The sequence below is a fragment of the Scophthalmus maximus genome, chromosome 3 (genome assembly GCF_022379125.1).
Source record: "Scophthalmus maximus strain ysfricsl-2021 chromosome 3, ASM2237912v1, whole genome shotgun sequence".
In the NCBI taxonomy this organism is placed as follows: Eukaryota; Metazoa; Chordata; class Actinopteri; order Pleuronectiformes; family Scophthalmidae; genus Scophthalmus; species Scophthalmus maximus.
Window position 1 is genome coordinate 467,501 of NC_061517.1, and position 25,703 is coordinate 493,203.

General features: G+C 46.6%; 2 protein-coding genes across 3 annotated transcripts in view; both read right to left on the reverse strand.

Annotated features, from left to right (window-relative positions):
- Positions 1–3,057, reverse strand: part of sypb (synaptophysin b) — a 15,843-nt gene extending 12,786 nt beyond the window's left edge. The window contains exons 1-2 of one of the 2 annotated variants that reach the window (XM_035644746.2): positions 2,984–3,057; positions 1,687–1,752 (exon numbers count right to left, since the gene is read on the reverse strand). In XM_035644746.2, the coding sequence (XP_035500639.1) occupies positions 1,687–1,752; positions 2,984–3,001 (84 nt within the window). In that variant the 5' untranslated portion in view covers positions 3,002–3,057. Of the gene's footprint in view, positions 1–564; positions 801–1,686; positions 1,753–2,983 lie in introns of those variants that run through there. The other variant, XM_035644747.2, reaches the window with a different exon arrangement.
- A 403-nt stretch (positions 3,058–3,460) lies between these two features.
- On the reverse strand, positions 3,461–25,686 carry cacna1fa (calcium channel, voltage-dependent, L type, alpha 1F subunit a). The gene is made up of 48 exons (XM_047330939.1): positions 25,633–25,686; positions 24,152–24,329; positions 23,302–23,491; positions 23,081–23,186; positions 20,972–21,111; positions 20,738–20,883; positions 20,494–20,646; positions 20,194–20,390; positions 19,994–20,097; positions 19,671–19,813; positions 19,515–19,583; positions 19,355–19,418; positions 19,245–19,271; positions 18,671–18,831; positions 18,356–18,581; positions 18,060–18,267; positions 17,848–17,968; positions 17,666–17,738; positions 17,520–17,583; positions 17,392–17,449; positions 17,211–17,307; positions 16,973–17,102; positions 16,833–16,892; positions 16,646–16,752; positions 15,924–16,011; positions 15,699–15,806; positions 15,570–15,622; positions 15,296–15,442; positions 14,398–14,599; positions 14,131–14,289; positions 13,934–14,044; positions 13,762–13,845; positions 13,445–13,465; positions 13,199–13,333; positions 13,043–13,108; positions 12,639–12,730; positions 12,032–12,191; positions 11,376–11,503; positions 11,183–11,279; positions 11,000–11,102; positions 10,819–10,920; positions 10,521–10,645; positions 9,676–10,022; positions 9,410–9,598; positions 6,019–6,443; positions 5,369–5,481; positions 4,906–5,244; positions 3,461–4,090 (listed from the first exon to the last, which is right to left on the reverse strand). Exons 2-48 carry the CDS (start codon positions 24,165–24,167, stop codon positions 3,893–3,895), a joined length of 6,252 nt encoding a protein of 2,083 aa, XP_047186895.1. The 5' UTR covers positions 24,168–24,329; positions 25,633–25,686; the 3' UTR covers positions 3,461–3,892.
- Between the last annotated feature and the right edge of the window lie 17 nt (positions 25,687–25,703).

A 25,703-nucleotide genomic window follows, 5' to 3' on the forward strand; every position in this document is an offset into this window, starting at 1 on the left:
AAAGGCCCGGAGCTACTGTACAACAGAACCAACAGAGTGATTGAGCCTCGTGTTTCATATTCTCACAAACAGACGCTCTTTTGTTTGTCTTATGTTTTGCTGGGAGTCGGAGTCAGAGATCAAATATTAGAATGCAGATGAAATATTCAGCAGCAGAGGAAAGAGAGGCGGGGTCGGACTATGTCGTCGGACTCCACATCGAATGACACACTTAGAAAATAATATTTAGACGCTTTCACACACACACACACACACATACACACACACACACTCATCCTCCACACACACACACACACACACACACACACACACACACACACACACACACAGGTCTGTTATAATATAAACACTTTTGTCTTTGTATCTTATATAAAAGTTTGTAGCAGCAGCTGCACAAACAAGTGTGTTTCTATGTCTCTCCTGTCTCTACTGTCTCTACTGTACATTACACTACACTACACTACACTACACTACACTACACTACACTACACACCACACAGAAGCAAACACATTTCTGTTGCCGCCCATTTCCACGGAATCCTGCCTCGGGAACTGGAAAAATACTTTTGAGGGGCGTCTCCTCTCTCTCTCCTCCGCGTTGCTCCCGATGCCCATATTCATCCAGACCGAGCAGCGGCTCCGCCTCCTCCCTGACGCCGGCTGACAGATGATTCATGGGCCCTGGCTTCCTGATTGGTGCTTGGCTGTGACCCAGCCAGGCAGCGAGCGGCGAGGTGTTGGCTCGCTCACTCAGCTCCAGGGAAGGACACGCTCATGCCTCTGACTGTTCTCGGGCTCTGGCACGAGTCTCCTCATCTGGGTCGCGTTACGTTCTCCGGGCGGAGGAGCAGTGGGCGTGGCCGGGAATGACAGGATCCACACACGAGAAATGGAACGCCCCCCTCCTCCCTTTCCCTCCTAACACGCCCAGTGAAGAGTTCTCTTCATGATTCATCTTCAGTTGTTGTTGATGAACCACCTAGATATTAACTTTATGATTGAATAAGTCAAAGAGAAGCAGTAACTCTGTCCAATCTATAATCCATTAGTGAAATAATAAGTCATTTCTCACTAAACATCTTTGTCAGAAAACATTGATCCGTTTGATGATGATAAGATAAATACACTTCTCAGTCCAGACGTACAGTTCCACTGACACATCGTCAGTTTTGTGGCTCCATCGTCTGGTGGAGGAGAGCGTTCACATGACTCGTGTGCAGAGGTCGCGACCTCTGAGGGAGATTTGACAAACTGTCATTATTTTCCTCGTGTTACTACGGTGACGTCATACTGTACATCCGGCTGGTGTCCCCTGCCCGGCTGGGGGGCGGGGGGGGGGGGGGGGGGGGGGGGGGGGGGACTCCTCAGTAACAACCTCAGTCACGGTTTGAATACAAGTGTGAGAGTGATTATTAATTATTACACGTGAGAAAACGAGGAGGAATCGTGAGAAGCTTCAACTGTGAACCATTTTTTTCCCTCTCGAGTGTAAAGTCACATCTATTATAAATGCAGCTTCATGACCTCTGTGCAACAGAAGGTCAAACATCTGCCAGTAACACACAAACAACAAATGACAAATCTGATTTTTTTTTATGAAAATGGAAATATTTATGCATTAGTGCTATTTTGTGCAGCCAACTGTCAATATGTACAATAAAAATATATATGATAAAGAGGACTTACCCATTGTAGAGCTTTGATGAATCCCAGAGGTTGTTTGATTATCGTGAACTGCCCCTGGGCCACGAGCTGCCAACACACAGACCATCATCATCATCATTATTATTAATATTATTATTATTATTAATAATCTTGTCTCTCACTGTTTGTGAGTCTGATGATGATGATGATGATGATGATGCTCACAGGCCTGAGCTGCTGGAGGAGGAGACACCATGTGTAGTAATGTATGTATGTGTGTGTGTGTGTGTGTGTGTGTGTGTGTGTGTGTGTGTGTGTTTGTGCCTGTGAGAGCTCCTGGAAGCATTATCATAAGACAAAGCTGATTAACAGTTTTCTCCACCTCACACGACACAACAGCTTCTCTTCTTCTTCTCTTCACTGTTTTAATTCATTGTGATGAACCAGAGTAACTGTGTGTGTGTGTGTGTGTGTGTGTGTGTGTGTGTGTGTGTGTGTGTGTGTGCAGGTGAATGCGGCACCGCGGTGTGTCCCTGCGCCTGATCACTGAAAGTCCGCACCGGAGCGACGGGTCCTCGCGTCTCACCCGCTGCAGTTTCTCCAAAAACATCCAGATGACGCACGATTCATTCGACAGATATAAAATCCTCCTGATTTCCCTCGGCCCCTTGCCCCTCGGCCCTCGGCCCCCCCGGCCCCTCGCCCCTCGGCCCTCGGCCCCCTCGGCCCCTTGCCCCTCGGCCCTCGGCCCCCCCGGCCCCTCGGCCCCTCGCCCCTCGGCCCCTCGCCCCTCGGCCCCTCGCCCCTCGGCCCTCGGCCCCTCGCCCCTCGGCCCCTCGGCCCCTCGCCCCTCGGCCCCTCGGCCCCTCGCCCCTCGGCCCCTCAGCCCCCTCGCCCCCGCTCCGGGGGACGGGGGGACGGGGGGGGAGACGGGGGGGACGGAGGGGGGGGAGACGGGGGGGACGGAGGGCCCACCGCGGAGCCTCGGAGCGACTCAGATTCACGGTTCTTATCGTAGCACGGCGAGGAATTGAGACGTGAACGAGCTGAATGAATGAATGAACGGAATCTGTGCAGAAGAGGAGCTTCATCCTCTCCTCCTCTGCACCTCCACTCTCCATCACCTCGACCGGACGAAACCTCCCTCCTCCGTCGAGGCTCTGCGGCGCCTTTACGCGACTGAGATGAATTCATATCACTGATCGTTGAAGACGGTTCATGACAAAAACACCGACATGAATTCGCGCGCACGACGCAGACACGTGATGATAAAGAATCAGCATCAGCAGACACTCGAACCATAACGAATCAGATGATTATTCCAGCACGAAGCTCTTACCTGGTTTACAACATCCATCTTGGCCGCTTACTCGCTGATAAGAGGATCGGGAGGGGGGGAGGGGGGGGGGGGGGGGCTCATCCGGAACAGCCCGGGGGGAGGAAGAGCAGAGGACTGCGTCACGAGCCGCTGCGAGGGCGCGTGAAGCGCCGTGACGTCTGTCCAATCACAGCGCAGCTTTATTCTAAAGGGAGATGAGATGGAATAAAGGAGACGAGCGGGACGGAGTCACGTGAAGAAGGAAATGAAAAGGTCAGGAAACAAATCACCTGACGTCAACAAACTATTTGCATCTCAGCGTTTTGTACAATCATGCATATATTAATGAAACAGGTTTTGTTTCTGAGCGGCTGACTCGCGGAGGAACCAGATGTCGTCCATCTGCCGGACCGTTATCATCTGATTACACAACTGAACTTCTCGTCGTCCGTTTCAGTTCAAAACTGAATCACAAACTGTCACAAAAAGAATCAAACATGACATCTGAGAAAACTTGTTTTATTTGTGCACAATCGATATAAACTCTCCGTTCCACAGGTGGAAAAAAAAGAAGACATTTTCACTATGAGTATGAAAACTTCATCTTGGATGATATTTAATATATTTACACTCTGGATCTCATCCTCTGTGTTATTGATCTAATAGTTCAACACTTTCTGTCTTCACTGCTGTACGAGTCGTGACCGCAGCAGGATTCACGTACAGTAGAAAATGAAAGAATGTAAAATCTTCCTTTGTCATAAAACTGAGTGACAGTTTGTCTTAATGTGTCACGTGTCACTTCCTGTTCTGACGTGTTCTTACAGGAAGTGTTGGTCCGTCTGTCTCCTACCGCATCAGAAGATACAAACACTCGACACACACATACACACACACACACACACACACACGTCTCGTACAGTAATAACTTCAGTAAGTAATCACACAGTTCATCTCGTCGGCCAGCTCGTCCTCTACGCGCGAGGCCGACTGACGAGCGATGAGGTCGGCGGCGGCGCTCTCTATGTCGTCCAGGCTCATGTGACACGCGTCGGCGATCTCCCTCTTGGCGAAGCTCACGAACTTCGGGTCGCGGGCGTAGACGCCGAGACCCTCGGAGATCAGGATCTGACACGAGTGAGAGAAATACAACACAACGCAAAAATGTAAAAATAGGATTATGATTTCACAACATGCATTTATTATTATTATGATCATGTCCAGTGATTCTTTGCTCTGATCAAACCAACTGAAATATTATTTTCTAACGAACATCCAGTGAAGAAGATGATTCAAAGTTCATCAGATCACGTGAGAGATCTACAGTTATAAAGTATGAATTTCCTCTGATGATCATTTGATACAGCTGTTAAATATCAGCACATGTACAGAAACTAATGTTTGAGTTTGACCTCTGTTCACAGAACGTTGCATCATTTTTCATGACATCATCATAAAGTTCACTACAGATTTTATTCTATGAACCAACAAGACCCTTGAAGAAAACTTTCCACAAATTCTGTTTGCAATTTCCAGGGTTATGGTCACTCAGAATATATTTGCAAAAAATTGGCTCTGTGACCTTGACCTTTGACCTTTAAAGGTAAATATGTTATATGACCTCTGACCTGGTCATTTGTAAACTTTGACCTCATTTTTCTGCGAGACGATGACGTCATGGGTCAAATCGGTTCATGAGATACATATGATTACATATTTATATACAGTTTATATATATATGATCATACATGATTATATATTTATTTATATGATCATATATTTTGGTGGTATTTGGCCCTGGTGACCTTGACCTTTAACCTTGGTGATCCACAATGTATTCACGTTTAGACAACATCCATGTTAACTCTTCTATTAAGTTTCATAAATATCCGTCCGCCTGTTGAAAGTTACAGTTTCATATTGTCGCTCTCGTCTCGACTCACCGACTCCACCAGACTGTCGGCGCTGCCTCTGTTGATGAAGCCCTGGTTGAGCGGCGCCGCCTGCGGCATCCTGACGCTGGTGAAGGTTCTGGTCTGACCCGGGTACAAGCCGGGGCGGCTTCCCGCCGGGAGGCTGGCGGAGCCGTCGCTCCACAGCGGTCGGCTGCTGCCGGTGGCCTGGTCCATCAGCATCACGGGCGTGTAGACCAGTTTTCCTCGGCGCCCCGAGGGAGCGATGATTCCCGGGACCGGAGTGACGCCGGCCGCCGTCGTGTTCAACCAGGAGGCGGACGACATGGACGACGCGCTGCCGGGCCGCGAGTCCAGACTCTGCTGGATCTGATGAGAGAGAAACCAGGTGAGGATCTCTGTCGTAGCTGAACGGTCAGAGGTCACGCGAGGTCACGCGAGGTCACGCGAGGTCACGCAAGGTCACGCGAGGTCACGCAAGGCGCGGTCTCACCTGCAGACGGGACCGGGACGGGGAGGCTGTCCCACTGTAACGTCCCGGGATGGGGAGGTCGTCCACGCTGCTCTGAGGTCGCAGACACTGGAAGTTAAAGGACGGCCGTCGACCTGGAACGACACGTGACATAAAACATAACGACAACATAACTGTAATGTAATGTAATGACTATAACCACGAGGATGGTCACAGCATCAGTCACAAACGTATTCAAGTTCACTCATACATTTATTATTTGTTAGGAAGAAAAACAACCTGATGTTTTATGAAGGAAACATCTCTGATATTTCATATTTCAAAAACAGAAGCTTTACTCCTTTTACTGATGATGTCCATTCTTCGTTTATGTTTCTTAAACGAAGAATATATCGATATATATTTTTTACATATGTATTTTTTAATTTTTTTTTTTACCTTTTTACCTTCTTCATTTGTCTCACTCTGCGACGAGGCCTTGGGTAACTACGTAAATCCAAGCTGTTGTTATTATTATTATACTTTTACTATTATACATGTAGTGACGACCTCACATACATATTATTGATTATCAGGTAAAACATGTATTGTGAAATGAAACATTTACTGTATTACAGTATCATATTGTAAACGTTAAGATTAGTCGATGATACATAAAGTCGGTGTCTGACCTTGAGGAACGACAGGAAGCAGCCGTCTCCGGACCTTCTGAGCGTATCCCGTCACAGAGCTGCCGTTTTCGTTGAAGCCGCTCGCCGTGCTGCCAATACCGTTGTTGCTGATGACGCTGCCGTTCTCGTTGTAGCCCGCATACCCGTTCCCGTTGTATCCGTTCCCATTGTATCCGTTCCCGTTGTACCCGTTCCCGTTGTATCCGTTCCCGTTGTATCCGTTCCCGTTGTACCCGTCCATGGAGAAGGGGGCGGGGCTCTCGGCGACGCTCCCTCCGTTCACGTCGGTGTTGTTGTAGCCGTTGCCGACGAAGCCGTTGGCGTCTTGAGCGTCATACGGTTCGATGCTGGCGGCTCGGTCCAGGCTCTGACCACTGTAGCCGGTGACGGTGGGTTCAGGAGAGACAGGCTCTGGATACACGTACCTGTCGAACACACAGAGACAAGAAGCTTCCTCACATCCTCACAACTCAACATCTGCATTAAATACGAAGCTCCTGTAACAATCTGCACAAACACAACCTGTTGTTTTACACCGGGAATCATCCAAACAACATATAATATCTTTCTCCCTCACCCTCTCTCACTCTTCCTCTTCCTCTCTTCCTCTTCATCTCTCACTCTTCCTCTCTTACTCTTCATCTTCCTCGTCTCACTCTTCCCCGTCTCACTCTTCCTCTCTCACTCTTCCTCGTCTCACTCTTCATCTCTCACTCTTCATCTCTCACTCTTCCTCTCTTCCTCTTCATCTCTCACTCTTCCTCTCTTCCTCTTCATCTCTCACTCTTCCTCTCTTACTCTTCATCTTCCTCGTCTCACTCTTCCCCGTCTAACTCTTCCTCTCTCACTCTTCCTTGTCTCACTCTTCATCTCTCACTCTTCCCCGTCTCACTCTTCCTCTCTCATTCTTCATCTCTCACTCTTCCTCTCTCATTCTTCATCTCTCACTCTTCCTCGTCTCACTCTTCATCTCTCACTCTTCCTCGTCTCACTCTTCCTCATCTCACTCTTCCTTTCTCACTCTTCATCTCTCACTTTTCATCTCTCACTCTTCCTTGTCTCACTCTTCCTCGTCTCACTCTTCCTTTCTCACTCTTCCTTTCTCACTCTTCATCTCTCACTCTTCCTTGTCTCACTTTTCATCTGTCACTCTTCCTTGTCTCACTCTTCCTTTCTCACCCTTCATCTCTCATTCTTCCTCTCACTCTTCATCTCTCACTCTTCCTCGTCTCACTCTTCATCTCTCACTCTTCCTCGTCTCACTCTTCCTCGTCTCACTCTTCATCTCTCACTCTTCCTCTCTCACTCTTCATCTCTCACTCTTCATCTCTCACTCTTCCTCGTCTCACTCTTCAGCTCTCACTCTTCCTCGTCTCACTCTTCATCTCTCACTCTTCCTCGTCTCACTCTTCCTCGTCTCACTCTTCCTCATCTCACTCTTCCTTTCTCACTCTTCATCTCTCACTTTTCATCTCTCACTCTTCCTTGTCTCACTCTTCCTCGTCTCACTCTTCCTTTCTCACTCTTCCTTTCTCACTCTTCATCTCTCACTCTTCCTTGTCTCACTTTTCATCTGTCACTCTTCCTTGTCTCACTCTTCCTTTCTCACCCTTCATCTCTCATTCTTCCTCTCACTCTTCATCTCTCACTCTTCCTCGTCTCACTCTTCATCTCTCACTCTTCCTCGTCTCACTCTTCCTCGTCTCACTCTTCATCTCTCACTCTTCCTCTCTCACTCTTCATCTCTCACTCTTCATCTCTCACTCTTCCTCGTCTCACTCTTCAGCTCTCACTCTTCCTCGTCTCACTCTTCATCTCTCACTCTTCCTCGTCTCACTCTTCCTCGTCTCACTCTTCCTCATCTCACTCTTCCTTTCTCACTTTTCATCTCTCACTCTTCCTTGTCTCACTCTTCCTCGTCTCACTCTTCCTTTCTCACTCTTCCTTTCTCACTCTTCATCTCTCATTCTTCCTCTCACTCTTCATCTCTCACTCTTCCTCGTCTCACTCTTCCTTGTCTCACTTTTCATCTCTCACTCTTCCTTGTCTCACTCTTCCTTTCTCACCCTTCATCTCTCATTCTTCCTCTCACTCTTCATCTCTCACTCTTCCTCGTCTCACTCTTCATCTCTCACTCTTCCTCGTCTCACTCTTCCTCGTCTCACTCTTCCTCGTCTCACTCTTCATCTCTCACTCTTCCTCTCTCACTCTTCCTTTCTCACTCTTCCTTTCTCACTCTTCCTTGTCTCACTCTTCCTTTCTCACTCTTCATCTCTCACTCTTCCTTGTCTCACTTTTCATCTCTCACTCTTCCTTGTCTCACTCTTCCTTTCTCACCCTTCATCTCTCATTCTTCCTCTCACTCTTCATCTCTCACTCTTCCTCGTCTCACTCTTCATCTCTCACTCTTCCTCGTCTCACTCTTCATCTCTCACTCTTCATCTCTCACTGTTCCTCGTCTCACTCTTCATCTCTCACTCTTCCTCGTCTCACTCTTCATCTCTCACTCTTCCTCTCTCACTCTTCATCTCTCACTCTTCATCTCTCACTCTTCCTCGTCTCACTCTTCATCTCTCACTCTTCCTCGTCTCACTCTTCATCTCTCACTCTTCCTCTCTCACTCTTCATCTCTCACTCTTCATCTCTCACTCTTCCTCTCTCACTCTTCATCCCTCACTCTCCCTCATCTCACTCTTCCTTTCTCACTCTTCACCTCTCACTCTTCATCTCTCACTCTTCCTCGTCTCACTCTTCCTCTGTCACTCTCTCTCGTCTCACTCTTCATCTGTCACTCTTCCTCTCTCACTCTTCCTCGTCTCACTCTTCATCTGTCACTCTTCATCTGTCACTCTTCATCTGTCACTCTTCATCTCTCACTCTTCCTCTCTCACTCTTCCTCGTCTCACTCTTCATCTGTCACTCTCTCTCGTCTCACTCTTCATCTGTCACTCTTCCTCTCTCACTCTTCCTCGTCTCACTCTTCATCTGTCACTCTTCATCTGTCACTCTTCATCTCTCACTCTTCCTCTCTCACTCTTCCTCGTCTCACTCTTCATCTGTCACTCTTCATCTCTCACTCTTCATCTCTCACTCTTCATCTCTCACTCTTCCTCTCTCACTCTTCCTCGTTTCACTCTTCCTTTCTCACTCTTCATCTGTCACTCTTCCTCTCTCACTCTTCCTCGTCTCACTCTTCATCTGTCACTCTTCATCTGTCACTCTTCATCTCTCACTCTTCATCTCTCACTCTTCATCTCTCACTCTTCATCTCTCACTCTTCCTCGTCTCACTCTTCATCTCTCACTCTTCCTCGTTTCACTCTTCCTTTCTCACTCTTCTTCTCTTACTCTTCCTCGTCTCACTCTTCATCTCTCACTCTTCCTCTTCTCACCTGTCTCCTGTCGACAGACTTGCAGCTTCGCCTTCACTGATGTAAACCTGCTCAGCTGCTGTCGCCGTCACGGCTGCTTCTTCAGCCACAACCTCTCCTCCTCCTCCTCCGGACGTCTCTGGAGGAGGAGGAGACGGCGGCGGCGGCGGAGGAGGAGGGGGAGGAAGCGACTGACTGATGGACTCCACCCTGTCGGTAGAGAACAGGCAGGTCAGGAGACTCAGTGTGACTTTTCAATAGAATGTGTGAATTTCGGAGAAACGCACCTGGTGGGCAGCGGCGTCGCCCTCACGGGCTGCTCGGTCACCACATCGACTCCTCCCAGCTCGGAGCCCGGTCTGTGCTGCTCCTTCAGGGGCGTCACCTGCTGCGTGACAACGCCCCCCTCGGCCTCCCGCGGCTCCCGCTCCATGAGCACAGTCGTCTGCTCCACCAGCATTTCTATGGCCGGCATCGGCGTGCTGGTGCGCGTGTTGGTCGCCGAGGTTCTGGGCTCGCTGTCGAATATGTCGTCACCCATCATCTCTCCGTCTGCACCTTCCTCGTCTTCCATGTCACAGGCCATCGCCAAACGCATCTCTGGAGCCAGGTCCTGCAGCGTCCGCAGCCCGAGCTGAGAAAACACAAACACATCATCACACAGCTGGAAAGAAACTTGATTAAAGTTCCCTCCAGTCAGAAAAGTGTTTTTCTTCTGCTCCTGTCCTGTACACGGCAGGTGTGTTAGCAGACACTTAGCGAAGCATTGTTAAACAAAATATTAGGCATAGCTGAATATTTTTATATACTTTATAAAACGTGACTGGACCCCTCCAGGATCTTTAAAGCTTGACTTGTTTGAATCTTGAGAGTTTGATTCCATGTCATTCATATACTCTATATACTATATGACACATCTGTGTCTCCTAGTTAAATTTTGGAAATGAACTACCTTTGCACATTTTCAGATTCATGGATTTAAAGAAGAAGATAAACAAATATTCACATTCACAACAAAGTTACTGAACTTTCTTTGTGTTTAAAAACCATAATCAAACCCTTTGAATATGACTCATAGCGAGGGGAGCGTCTGGTCTACGCCATAAAACAAATCTTTTAAATCGATCTTCACCTGCAGAGAAGCCGCCCTGTCCTTCCGTTTGGATTTCCTCTCCCTCTCCTTCCTCTTGCGGAACTTTTTGAAATAGTCCTGAATCAGGAAGCTGGCGTAGAACTTCCCACAGGTCACCTCATCACCTGAGGAGGGGAAAAAAAGTGCTGTGATGAGGTGAAAGAGGAAGATCCTGAGATTCATATATGTCTAAACATGTTTTTGTATTCAGGTTTATAAAGCTTTATTTAATCTTTTGAGTGATTTCAGTTTCCTCTACAGTTTGTCTTTATGGCAGTGGTGTAATTCTGTGATGTACCTCTAGGGGGAGGAATGACTTCATCGATGAGCTTGGGCTTCGTTCGCTTCCACAGCTTCTTGATAATCACCTTCAGCTCCTCGTTCTGCTGGTCGATGGGACCTGAGGGACGACAAACCCTGATGACACTCGACCACAACAAGAACAGAACCAGAGTGTGGGTGAGTTTCTCCTGCGTCACCTTCGGTCTTGATCTTAAGTGAGGTTCGCACCAGGGCGAACAGAGTGGCGCTGAACGTGACCGTCCCATCCGAGTGCAGAGGGACGTTCATGGCGACGAGTCTCTGAGGACAAACGGGAGGCCGCTGTTACTTCTGCGCCTGAAGCCGGATGTGAGGAGAAGACTGTGACTGCGGTGACTCACCTTGCAAGCAACTCGATGAGGACACAGCTTCCCAAACCCCAGAGGAGGCTGGATCCTGCGCAGCATCGTGACCACGTCGATGTGTTTTATACGACCTCTGAGAGACGCAGACAAACAGAAGTTAACAGAGAGACGACAGTGAAAAACATCAGAGGGAAGAAAACCACAGAGGAGCAGAGGAGGGAGGTCTCACGTGGCCTCGGGATCGTAGTCGGACCAGACTCTCTTGAACTCGTCCAGGTGGTGCGTCCCGAGCACGGTCCAGTCCCGAGTCAGGTACTCAAAGTTGTCCATGATGACGGCGATGAACAGGTTGATGATCTGACGGAGAGACAGAGACGAACAACGTTGACACACAAACACCGTTTCAAACTATTTAAAATAATCTGTAGTAGTTTTTGATCATAACAATAAACCCTGAAAGAAATCAGGGAAAATTAAGGAATAAGAAAAGTTGACATTTTGCATTGAGGTGTTTTGTCTTTTGTTTTGTAATGAGTGACTTTGATTGACTTTCCATTCTGATCTAATACAGAGAACCACACACAGGAGACACACGCACACACACGGTCTTAAAATAGCTCTGAGGTCACAGGAATGGAACCGAAACAGTCGCAGCCTTTTAATTCAGGATTTCGTGATTTTTCTTTCTGGATTAACAAAATCCAGGGATGTGGACGTTTCATATTCGAGCGGGGAACTGGAGAAGACAGGTTGAGCTTTTAAAACTTTTATTCTCTCTACTTTCATCTTGACCTCACAGTCTGTAAAACACAACTCTGAATTAATCATGCCTACATGACATCACAACAGGAGCCAGAAGGGCAGATTTAAAGGCCTCGTTCTCACCAGGTAGGCGCAGAGCATGAAGAAGCTGATGAAGTAGATGTAGGACAAGTTGCTGCCGCAGGTGAACTCCTCACCGGGCTCAGTGTCGGACTCTGGGTCGCAGCGTCTGCCGGGCAGAGCCGCCAACATGATCTCCTGCCACTGTTCTCCAGTGGCACACCTGCAGGACGCAGAGCAGCACTGTTCTCTGACACTCGTCTTCATCGGAGGAAATCTTCACAATCATTCTGATTCATGCAAGGAAATATTGTGTTGGGACATAACTTGGGCTTAGTTAGAAAACTCTCATAAAAACGCAGGTGACATTATGATATACGGCGGCAGTGGCTCAGGAGGTAGAGGCGTTCGTCCACTAACCACAAGGTCGGCGGTTTGATCCCCACTTCCCCCAGTCTGCATGCAGACAGAAGTGTCCTCGGGCAGGACACTTAACTTAACCCTACATCGCCTCTGACGACTCTTCAGTGAACGAATGTGACTCAGTAAAGAGTTTCATGAATACAGTCAATTTACCATATTAGAGGAAAGACTGAGAATTAAAATCTCTTATTAAATGTCATTGCTGATGACACACAGTGGAGTTCAGCATCTGGATGAAGTGTCTCACCTGAAAAGCACCAGAACGGCCATGAAGAACGTCTGGAAGTTGCAGTTCCTGTTGATGTGAGTGTCGTCGTCGACGGCCACTTTCCCGAACGTCTTTGAGCAGAACACAGGTCACATGGTGAGAGACGAGCATCTGACCGGTCGTCATCCAGAGCCGCCGGCGTCAACAACCTCTGGAAGACTTTTTAGACTAGTGTGGTTCTGTTGTACTTTGACCTCACTCTCCTCGTGTGTCTCTCACTTAGTTAACTTCCTGTCTGTGTCTTTGTTTCTCCGCCTCCCTCGTGTGTTTAGTCTCTGTGCTCAGTTGCTTTGATTTCAAAGACTAAAAGAATGATTTTTTTTCTCTTTATACTTTTATATTTACCATCGATTGGTGATTGATGACTTCTCGTGATCACTCACCTGCATGCCGATCACAGCATAGATGAAGAAGATCATGGCGATGAGCAGACCGACATAAGGCAGAGCCTGAGCAGATTCATGACAACATCCTGAACTCAGCGCTTTATTCAATAATTATTATAATATTATCATGTGAATGATTTGCTCGTCACCGACCTGGAGTGACTTGACAAAAGTCCAGAGCAGAGTTCGAATCCCTTCTCCTTTGCTGAGCAGCTTGACCAACCTCAACACTCGGAACAATCGGAAGAACGTGATGGAAACTTTCCCACTTTCTCCTTTGCTGCCGCCCTGCACGGAAAGAACAGGACGTTAAAACCAAACTGGTGAATCATTCTCGCACGTGTTGAAATATAATTCTGAGACGCATGTGCAGCTCCAGCGGTTGTGACCTGCGCTCACCTCGCCGTGGCCGCCTCCGCCCTGGATCCACAACAGGCCGAGACAACGTGTCGGAGGAAAGAGATTAAAAAACATCAGCATCAGAAACAAATGCTTTAATTATTAGAGTAAATCATCTGTCAGGAAGAACAATGATCAAATTAACATCTCAACACTTTGCTTCTTCTGTAAAGTGTCAGGATCTTTCTCAGGAGATTTATTTAATGTCAAGTTCTTGTATCTACTATGTAGTTATGATTTTTTGGAAAACAGAAAAGAAGGAGAGCAACTCGAGGCTTTAATCACACATTTAATACAGATTGTGTGAACAAACTCACACTAAACTCCGACACGGCGATGTCCAACACGCTCCCCACCACGATCAGAGCGTCAAACGAGTTCCAAGGGTCGATGAAATAATGCTGCAGAAAAAAAAGAAAAGAAAGTGAGAATCAGAGAAAATCAACTAGACGAGTTGTTGTGAACGTTCGAACGGTTGAAAAGTCTCACGTGAGCTCGCAGAGCCAGTAACTTGATGATCATCTCGATGGTGAAGACCACAGTGAAGATCATGTTGAGGATGTCCATGACGGAGGTGAAGGTCTTCGACTGCTCGTAATGCTGGAGAGAAGAAAACAAACACGAATCTTCTCATCACTGAAGAAAATTTGTTCTGTAAATATGTTGAGTGAATCACGAGCTGGTACCTGAATGGCCAGAGTGAGTGTGTTCCCCAGAATCAGAACGAACATGATGTATTCAAACTGACTGGAGTTGATGATTTTCCAGAACTTGAGCTGAGATGGGTTTTTGGGAATGTAAATCTTTATGGGTTGAGCTTTAAGAGCGTAGTAAACACACTGTCGCTGGAGAGAAGACGAGAGGGAGCGTTAATTCACCAGATTACATTTAATAAAGACGATTACATATACAGTCAGATATAGAATATAAATATATATATATACAGGACCAACTTGATTTTTGTTGAGTTCACAGTTTTTAAACTCGGCTTCTCCTTGTTCTCGAAACGTGATGATGACAAAACCCACGAAGATGTTCATCATGAAGAAGGCGATGATGATGATGTAGATGATGAAGAAGATGGAGATCTCCACTCGGTAGTTGTAGATGGGACCGCGGTTTATGGCGTTGGCGTCCACTGCGCGGTAAAGAAGCCTTCATACGAAAAACATGACGACAGTGAGGAAACACGCGTGAGGAAACACTGTGACATGCGACGTGTCACATGTTCCCTCGTTCTGATCCACATTCACAACATACAGAACTGAACTCAGCTTCAAACAGTCAACAACATACGACGAGTATCACGGCGAGTATCAGAGAAGATAATAATTCTGAGATTTCAAGAATAAAGTCATAATATTATCAAAATAAATTTGTGATTTAATAAGAAAAAGGTCAGAATATTACAGGTATAAAGTCGTAATATTTTGGGAACAAGAAAAATCTTCCAGTCGTTTCATCAAAGTCCTGATAATAATGATAAACTTATACTAAAGTTTAACTCAACAAAATGCTTCACGTTCCTCATTTACAACTTTATTCTGGTGATATTTAATTTTTATTCATGTAACTTTAAAACTTTATCCTTGCATTGTAATATAACAGGGTTATTCTCATAGTATTTCAACTTTATTCTTGTAATATTATGATTTGTATTTTCCTGTAATTGACATTTACACTCTGTCGTACCAACAGCAGGTTCCTGTTCGAGAAAACTTTGATAAAAACTAGAGGTGAAACGTTTTAGCCTTAGTTTAAAAAACAATGAATGTATGAAACATTTCTGACCCTTTGACGCAAAACAATCTTCATGCTTTATAATAAATATTATATAAAGGTGCTTCTCACTGTGGCCAGCCTTCAAATGTCGACACGGTGAATAACGCCAACATTCCCATCAGCACGTTGTCGAAGTTGAATTCACTGTTTTCCCAAATCCTCTCTCTCACCATCGGGTGGTTCATGTCTCCGTCTTTATACACGACAAACGTTCCTCTGAAAACACACACACACACGCACACACACACACACACACACACACACACACATGTTATGACATACAGTGTTTATGGATCATCAAGTTCTTCATACTGTGCAGAGAAATGTCACAAGAGAAACTGACTTGCACTCGTCCGGAGTGTGTTTGGCTTCGTCCGTGCAGCTGTAGAATCTTCCCTGGAACACGAAGCACAGAGTAAAAACTGTTCTTTCGATTTATGAGAACAAAGGAAAACTCATGAACATCATGTACCTTGAAGAGCTGCACGCCAATACACGCGAACATGAACTGAAGCAGCGTCGTGACGATCAGGATGTTTCCGATGGTGCGAATGGCCACGAACACACACTGCACCACGTTCTGTGGACGTATACACACACTATACTTTATATACACGAAACACTGAGCAACCAGAAACATGGCAGCACGCGTACAATGCAACACAATATGATTTAAATGTTAATAAAGAGAGTTGACCTTTAGCCCCTTGGCTCTGTTGATGGCTCGAAGGGGCCGGAGCACACGAAGCACCCGAAGAATCTTCACCACAGAAATCGCACTTGAACTGGAAACAACCAGGATTTAGAGAAGTTAGAAAAAGATGAGAAAAAATGAATGAATAATATTAAAAATAATGAGCTATAATGTGTCAAACTGAGAGCAGGTTTTAACTAGACTCAGTCTGGATCTCCTCCATCGGGAAGTGATTTTCCCTCCGGCAGAAATCTTGCAGGTCCAATCACAACCGACGATCTGATAGGGGGCGTGGTTTATACCGTGACGTAGAGAGAAGTGACTACTGGAAACAGCCAAGATGGCTGACGCTGACAAACGAGCATTCGACTAAAAGAACCTGATGTTTTCAAATGTGTCCGACAGAGACGACAACGCCGGTTCACAGACACGTTGTGGAATCATCATCACAGACGTCACAGACATGACATCATCTCCTCTCTGCTCTGGTCTGTCGATCAACAGACGTCACGTGATCCGTTGCTCTCACTGGTTGTACGTCCAATTGCGTGCGGCGGTAACGACTCTTGGAAATCGGAAATGACCCATGTGGTCCCAGACTAAGACCCCAAGCTAAGGTTTAACTTGGAAATGGAACAAACTTTCTTTCACCGAACCCTGAAAGGTGTCGGCCCTCTGACCTCCACACCTGCTCTTCCACAGGTGACGGCTACACAACAACTCACTGCAGGAAGAAGGACATGAGCGACACGCTGACGACCAGCAGGTCCAGGAGGTTGAAGGCGTTTCTGCAGAAGGAGCCGGTGTGAAGAAAAGCTCCGTAGACCGTCATCTGGTGAGGAAACGACCATTAACGCTCCCAGATTACATTATACATTTGATTTATTCTACTCCGCCCACAGTGAACTTTACCTTCAGAACGATCTCCACCGTGAAAACTGAGGTGAACACGTAATCGGCATAACCGAGCACCTGAGGAAAAATAACACAGAGTATGAATTCTTCTCGTCATGAAGGTAAATTACTGTGAAGCTCCGATGTCTCTGTCTTACTATGTTTCTGAATGAGTGGGATTTGATGGGATCCTCAGCAGCCAGGGAAATACTGCTGAGGATGATGAAGACGAGGATGATGTTGGTGAAGTAGGGGTGATGGATGAGGTTGTGGCAGGCGACTCGCAAACTGAGAATGGTGAGGAAACGAGTGCATTGATTCAGAGGTGGAGAGTTATGAATTAGTGGGAAGTTAAAGAATAATGTAGATTAACTGGGAACATGAAGTCAGATTTACCAGTTTTTCTTTCCGAGGATGAAGAAGGAACTCCCGTCGGGAATCGGGACGATCTTCTCTTTAGGCCCCGAGAACTCCGGCTTCAACGGAGCGACGCCTGTAACGAAACACAGAGAACCAGGAAGATGTGAAACAGTTTCCAAGTTGACGTGAAAGTGAGACGTTCGAGTGTCTGTCTCACCCTCGAGTCCCTCGATGGCCCTCAGCTCCTCGTTCTCCTGCCAGTCGTCCTCGTCGTTCTGCAGACACGACGACACATCACACACTGTTTCCTCTGGCAGAAAAATATGAAATCATTATCTACTGTACCGCTGCATCTTCATCTTCCTTCTCTTCATCCTCGTCCCACTCCTCCTCATCGTCCTTTTTCTCTCTGAGAAACAGATGAAGATGAGTTGGAACTGTCACTGTTCAGGAAAACGTCTCACTATCACCTGTTCTATTGTCAGACTCACTCCACAGTTTTCTTTCCGCCACCTCCTGCCAGGTTGTCCACGGCGATAGCCAAGAAGACGTTGAGCAGGATGTCTGGTTTCAAAATGAAGGAATCGCATTTGTTCCGTCGGGAATTAAAAGATGATGTAATGTTCGGAGCAGGAATCACTGATCTGTCGGCGACTTCTTGGGAAAAGGATACAGTTACCACAGACGAAGAGGATGACAAAGTAAACGCACACGATCATGTTTGGGAAGATGGGTCCTCCGTACGCCATGATGCCGTCATACATCACGGCGTTCCAGTCCTCTCCGGTGAGGATCTGCACAGACGCACCATCGGAGATTATTAATACCATAACATAAAGCACTGCTGTAAAAATAAAAACAAGATGTCGTGGGGACGTAAATGACCTGGAAACAAGTGAGCAGAGCCTGAGGGAAGGAGTCGAAAGTGCTTCTCTTCATCTGCATCTCGTCGAAGTTGAATTTGCCTCCAAACAGCTGCATGCCCAGCAGAGCGAAGATGATGAGGAAGAGGAAGAGAAGGAGCAGGAGCGAGCAGATCGCCTTCATGGAGTTCAGCAGTGAGTTGACCAGGTCGGACAGAGCAGCCCAGTGCCTGGAAACCACGAGAGAGCGCAGACACATTGAGCAGAGACACGCAGGACACGTCCGATCAGAGAAGGTTCAGGTTCGTCCTCGGTTACCGAGTCATCTTGAAGATCCTGAGCAGGCGGATGCAGCGCAGCACGGAGATGCCGATGGGCGGGATGGCGTCAAACTCCACGAGCAGAGTCTCCAGGATGCCGCCGAACACCACGATGCAATCGAAGCGGTTGAACAGCGCCATGAAATAGATCTGTAGGCCGAAGGCGTACATCTTCATCAGCATCTCCAGGGTGAAGAGCAGCAGCAGGATCTTGTTGGCTCGCTCTGCGGGACAAAGAGAAGAAGAAGAAGAGGCGGAGTCACGCTCAGGTTCTCCTCCGGCGTTGAGGTGAAGAGGAGGCGTGTGTTGCTACCTTGCATCTCCGTGAGCCACTTGGGTTGTCCGTAATGCTCCGAGGCGCTGGCCACCGTGTTGAGGAAGACGAGCAGAAGCACCAGCCAGTAGAAGTTGGTGGTCTTCACGGCCACACGGCAGTTCTTCCTGAAGGTGTGATTCAGCTGACACAGCTGGTCACTGACGGAGGAGTGGACATTTAGAACGTGACACAGAGAGCGACAGGGAAGACGCAGTGACGGAGTTCATGATGAACAGATGTCTAGGTGAACGTTTGTGTCTCGTACTGAAAACGCTGGATGACTCAGTAAAGTTTGGGATTCAGACGTTAATGTTGATTGTCAAACAATTCAGAGTCTGCTGAGACCAGACGGTGATACCACCTGGAACCACTGGGGGCACCAGAGCTGTCTACATTCTCATAATCACAGCAATCAGCTGATGGATTAAAAAATCATTATAAGTTTCAAATGTTCTCAGTCCTGTTAAAAGAACTGTTAAAATATTACCAATGATATAAAAAACATATTTTATAAGCGTTTCTCTGGAAGCTCATGTTCTTCGTCACATTAATATGATGTTGAGAATCTCACCAGAAGCTGTTGGCCATCATCTTCGCCCTGAGGAAACAAAACAGTGAGAGAGATTAATAACAACAACTTCATCTGCTCCTGTGTGGTAATAATGAGTTTCTCTTTCTCACATGAGCGAAGCGCAGAAGCCGCTGTCGTCGTCGAGGTATGCAATGTCATCGTCCGAGTCCGACTCTGACGACCCCCGGGGACGGAACACGCCGTTAGAGTCTCGAGTCACAGAAACACATTAATAATATAATAATAATAAGACGGTGACGCTCAACATACCTCCTCCGTCCTCACTGTGCTTGTACCAGCCGAACTTCTTCATCATCTTTTTCTTTGCAATCGCGGCACCTTTCGCAGACAAACACACAGATCGTGCTCGAATCTCCACAGTGTCCAGTGTGTGTGTGTGTGTGTGTGCGTGCGTGTGAAACTCACGTTTGTTTCCCTCTTCGTCCACGTCCTCGGCCTCGATGAGCCAGTCCATGTAGCCGATCATGTCCTCTTCCATCTGTTTGCTCTCCTGAGCTTTCTGTAGCTCGCCACGCGCCACGGCCTTCTCTCTCTCCTTGGAGAACTCTCTGTGCGCACGCACACACACACACACACACACACACACACACACACACACACACACACACACACACACACACACACACACACACACACACACACACACACACACACACACACCAGAACACTTAGACAAGAGATGGAAGAGAAGTATAAAGGATAAAGTTTGGAGACCTGGGACCACCCACCCGCTCAACACACCCAACACCAGGTTGATGATGAAAAAGGAGCCGAAGATGACGAGAGAGACAAAGTAGATCCATGGAATCTCGAAACCGATGGCATCGTTCATCTACAGAGAGACAGAAAGACAGAGAGGCCGAGTGTCGTTGAACTATTTCAATCAGAAATTAACTTCAGGAGATCTGGCACGTGTGTGTGTTTGTACCCAGTAGAGCACGTCCGTCCAGCCCTCCATAGTGATGCACTGGAAAACAGTCAGAATGGCGAAGAAGATGTTGTCAAAGTTCGTGATGCCGCCGTTGGGCCCCTCCCACTTGCCCCGGCACTCCGTCCCGTTGCCGTCACAGAAGCGTCCGCTCCCGGCGAATGCGCAGGGCGAAGGGTCGTCCTCCATCATGAGGCCTGGAGCACGAACCAGGCAGTGAGTTCACACACACACACACACACACACACACACACACACACACACGAAATATGAAGAGATTACAGACGATGTTCTTCAGACCTGAGCCGATGGAGTAACACGTCTTGTGCATCCTGCCGATGAAGAGCTCCAGGCCGATGATGGCGTAGATGATGATGACGAACATGACCAACATGCCGATGTGCAGCAGCGGGACCATGGCCTTCATGATGGAGTTCAACACAATCTGTAAACCTGAAGAGACAAACACACACTTCACATCGATGCCTGTGGGATGAAGCACAAACACGCTCGTCATCAGACAAACCACAGACGACAGACGCACTCGGAACTCCGGACACGAGGCGCAGCGGTCGTAACACCCTGAACGCCCGCAGAGCTTTGACGTCCAGGCCTCCGGGTTTCCCTGCGGCGTGATGAGCTTCTCCGGGTTTATGATCCGTCATGGCCTCCGCCATGACACTGAACAACCTGCACAAAGAACAACGCTCTCTTTACTGTCTTTATCTTATTAATAATCGATCTTTGGCAATCGTGACTGAATCAAGCACCACCGTACCCGACGATGACGATAACGAAATCCAACAAGTTCCATCCGCTGCGTATGTAGGCGCTGGGGTGCATGACTAGACCGTAGGCAAGGATTTTGGTGAAGGTCTCGATGGTGAAGATGACGAGGAAGACGTACTCCACTTGTTCCTGAGGAGAAAGGAAAAGGTGACGTGGGACTGCTCGTGACCTTTTCTCAAATGTTAGCGAACGTCTGAAAGGAATAAATATGGAGGAGCGCTGCAGAACATGTCAAGCTGTCACCACAGTAAAATATCAGTGAGAAACTTCTCTCTCTTTACAGCAATAAGAGGCATTAATATTCTTTTTCATGCGTCTTTCTTCACGTCAGACGACGTGTCATCAGTGGACCTCTGACCTCTTGACCCAGTGCCCAACAGGCCTAAGCCCCTCGAGGCGTCATGAGGAGCTTAACGCTTCTGATCACCTGCTGTCGCCTTCATCACCACTTCACCTGAGGCTGCGGCTCAAATCACTTCATGATGTGGTTTAATGTGATACGACTGCTATTCTCTTAAATACTGTAAAGTTCACCAGAACCTGACGTTTAACTGATATTAAATCCCCGTAAGAGAAGAGAATCTTAAACTGTCGGCTTAGCTCCTCTGAAATCCAATAAAGGGATCTGCTCACATCTACAGTTCCCTGCTGCAGCTCTGTGTCCACGTCACTGCTGCTCCGCTTGTTTCTGTTACAATATCTGTTTCATCTCAGTAGTGAGAGACAGGAGAGCGAGGACACAGTCTTACGATGTCACTCTACCAGGTGAGACCCCCCCCCGTTGCCGACCTTTACATAAAATCATCTCAAATCTCACCCTAATATTTCATCTCTTTGTAAAGTCTGTGAGGAATCAGTTTGAGCAAAGCTGTGACAACAAAGACGATTCTTCTAAACATAGAAAACTGCTGTTGAGAAAGAAAAAAAACTTGTTTTAAGTTTGACAAAGTGACTTTACAGAGAAAGATAATCAGAAACAGGAGGAGAGGGGGCGACAGCGAGACAGGACGTGAGAGACAGATGGTTGGAGTTCATGATCCCTGACAGGGTCACAGGCGGAGGTCACAGGCGGAGGTCACAGGCGGAGGATTGGAGGTCACAGGCGGAGGTCACAGGCGGAGGTCACAAACAGAGGTCACAGGCGGAGGTCACAGGCGGAGGTCACAGGCGGAGGTCACAGGCAGAGGTCACAGGCAGAGGTCACAGCACAACTTTTGACCTCTAAAACCATTAAGATCCATTTATTTCCTTCTCACCTCTTGTTGCTGCGTTCTGCTACATTTACCACCGTCCAGTTCATCAACCGTTACAAATGTTTCTTCCTGCTCGTGTCCGTCAGGAGACGACCTGAGACAACGTCACTTGGTGTAATTTCATGATCATAAACCTTTTTTGAAAGTTTAAATAAAATGTAATATTTCAAAACCTTCAGCAGCCCGATGAGACTGATCAGAGTGACGGCATCTGTTTGAAGATTCTACTTCATGTGATATTCTCACATCCAACATGTATTTATCTCTGTGTCACTGTCGATGAGCGTGTACGAATGAAAAGTTAAATGTGGATATGAAAAGTCTGCTGTACCTTATTTTTTCCAGTTCCTTTATTCCCTGGTTGAATTCATATTTAATCAGGTTTTTCATTGTATCCATGTTTTTGTGATGGATGATCTGAGTCCTGTGATTGTTGTGTACTTGGTGTTCAGCCTCGTTCAGACTCCCAGTTCTAATTCAGTCACTGACAAACGTTCATCACTCTTGTGGAGAATATAGATTGTGTGTCACAGAGGAGGTGAAATGAAGAAGAATCTTCCAGTAAGTTGGTTTGTACATTTTCCTACTATATATAATAACATGGTGATTATTTACTTCCATGTGATACATAACCCTCTCAATTGATGTTTGAGCCTCATCTTCAGTAAAATATTTTCCCAAATATAATGTTTCCCAAAAAATCCCAGCTACTGTCTGTTGTATCTCTGATGATCAGTTGCTGCTATTGTGCATTTTTGTGTTATTCATATTTTTTAAATTTTCAACTTCATATTTGATTGTATCTGATACAATCTGACAGATCGAGTGTGTGAAGAGAAGCTCACCAGCTGGTGATTGGTGGCGTTGGAGTCGTCGTCGGGATACGGCTTGGTGACGCCCATGGCCACGCAGTTGGCAAAGATGGCGAGTAGGATGAAAATATCAAAGGGCCTGAGGTTTACAGTTAAGTGAATAAAAGCATCTTCACACAACAACTGCATGAATAAAAACATGAACTCATCATGATCAGAAGCTGGATTGTTGGTATAAACATGCGACAGGATATTTCCACTCCACCAGGGCGAGCGCCGCCATGCGGATGGGGTTGCTGAGGGTGAGGCAGCACAGCGCCCGGGGGGCCCGCAGCGCAGACTTGTTGGCCTGCATCGCCTTCTTGGCCCCCCCGCCTCTCTTCCTGGAGGAGCCGGTCGACCCCAGGGTGTCGGACTTACCTCCATCGCCCGCAGGGGGGGCGTCTGTCAAAACAAAACAGTTATGATGTTAGAGGAATCTGAAAGATGCTCATGGAGATTTGAATATTCATTCTAAAATAGAAACATGTATATTTGGTGATAGACGCAGAGCAGGTGGAGGAAACATTTACTGTCATGTCATTCAAATTAAAGTTCTGGTTGGTACAGTACGACCTCACATTATGAAACTACAGCTTTATTAATATTGTTTTATGATCCATCACGAGTGTCTGCAGTGACAGACAGGTACAGTCGTGGAGGCCTCACACTGAGACCATGTGTGACCTACTTGTGTAATGGGAGTGTGGCACTGAGGCCTGTACAGTAAAGTACAGTACAGGCCTGTGTCCCCCTGCTGACATTTATTATCTCACCATCTCATTTCAAAATTACACAGGAATGACTGTAAATATGATGAGTTTCAATTCATAAGAAAATATGATGCAAGTTGTGCATCAATTATTGTTTAAGTAGATGCCTTAATTTTAATTGTAGCAGAGATACTTATACCTATCAGGGAAAAAACACTGAAGTATAATTATCTTTTGCTCCAGCACGTATTGACGATTTCAGCAAAGCTTTCAGGAGACATTCATATTTTATCAGTGCATATTTAATATATATTCCTGCGATGCAACTTGTGCAGCACGTCAGAGTCGTTACCTTTCTTCGCCTCCATGTCTGCAGGTTGAGTCACTTCAGAACTCCACCATCAACTCCTCCGGATCAGATATGAATCTGTTTCCCTTATAATCAAAACGTGTGCAGGAGTTGACAGAGAGACGACGACGAGCAGCAGCCTGACATCTCAGATCCTCAGAGCTGAGGAGGCTGCACCAACCTGCAATCCGATTAAAGTCGCTTTAATTTCTGCAACTGCAACCGACTTTTTCTTCTTCTTTATTTCTACATGCATGCAGGGAAATGAAGGAGAGGAATATTAAAACCGACGCGTCGCCATGTCCTCGACGGTCAGAGTCGGGATTAACCGCTGAGCCGTTTAAAAGGATGACGGAGGAAGAGGAGGAGAGAGGCCGGGCACGGACCCCGAGGGGAGTCTGACAGACAGTCCGACACCTGGGACATATTTGATAAGTTCATGACAGGATGGAAGTGATACAGTTACAGTAAGATGCTTCAGCTCGTCACTGCGGTCAAACCATCCGTCAGTCAACCTGCATGAATTCACAGAGCTCTGTATTCTGCTCTTTACGGTAGATCCAGTGAAGAGCGCTGACATGAGGTCATCAGCGACATCCGGTTTTCAAAATAAAACGTTAATATACACGCCGCACCTTCAAGGGATAGTTCAGTGATTTTGAAGTGGAGTTGGTCGGTGGTCCCCTCTGCAGCAGTGCACTGACACTTACGCTACAAACTCCGTTAAATGACATCGCTGATCAACATCTCCATAAGGTCACATATTAACTATGCATAGATAACTCACACAACCCCACTTCAAACTCACTGAACTATCCCTTTAAGTTAAATAGTATTAATTGGATTATGTTTACCTATTACACATGACCTCAATGAAAATGACAGTCATATTTAAATGTGAGGGAAATTAGTTTGTTGTAATTTCTAACAATGACTGTTGGATTCGAGTCAAGAAAAAGTCTGACTACACACACACACACACACACACACAGTGAATCTGTCATTTTGAATTTGTAATTTAAATTTAGAGAAATTACAAATTAAAAATCCCACATCTGTATGTTGAACAACTTAAAGTGAAAGTCTGTGCAAACAGGAAGTTTCCTAATAATGTAAATATGAAAGGAAGTAGCACATTTATGATTTTTTGTTTATTACTCATTAATTAATTTTAATTTCGTTTCATTTCTATATGTCTGTATATCTCAGTATATACATAATAACGATAATTTGATTGATATATTGAATGAACCGGAAAGTTGATTTTATTGTGAAATTAGTTCTTACGCTGTTACCGTAATGATTGGTATAAACACGTAACTCAAAAATAAGTGGAGGCTGGTGTGACGTTAGGACTGTGGACAGAAGCAGCATGGTGCAGTACCACGTGAGAGGCCACCAGGGGGCGCACTGTCACAGCAAACAGCAAGACTTGATTAACCACAGGTGCATGAATATGATGTGTATGATGTCAGTAATGTCACCTGTTATCATCCTGCACCTCTGCATAACTGTAAACCTTCCAAAGTCACGACTCTGAGAAATAAAGAAAATA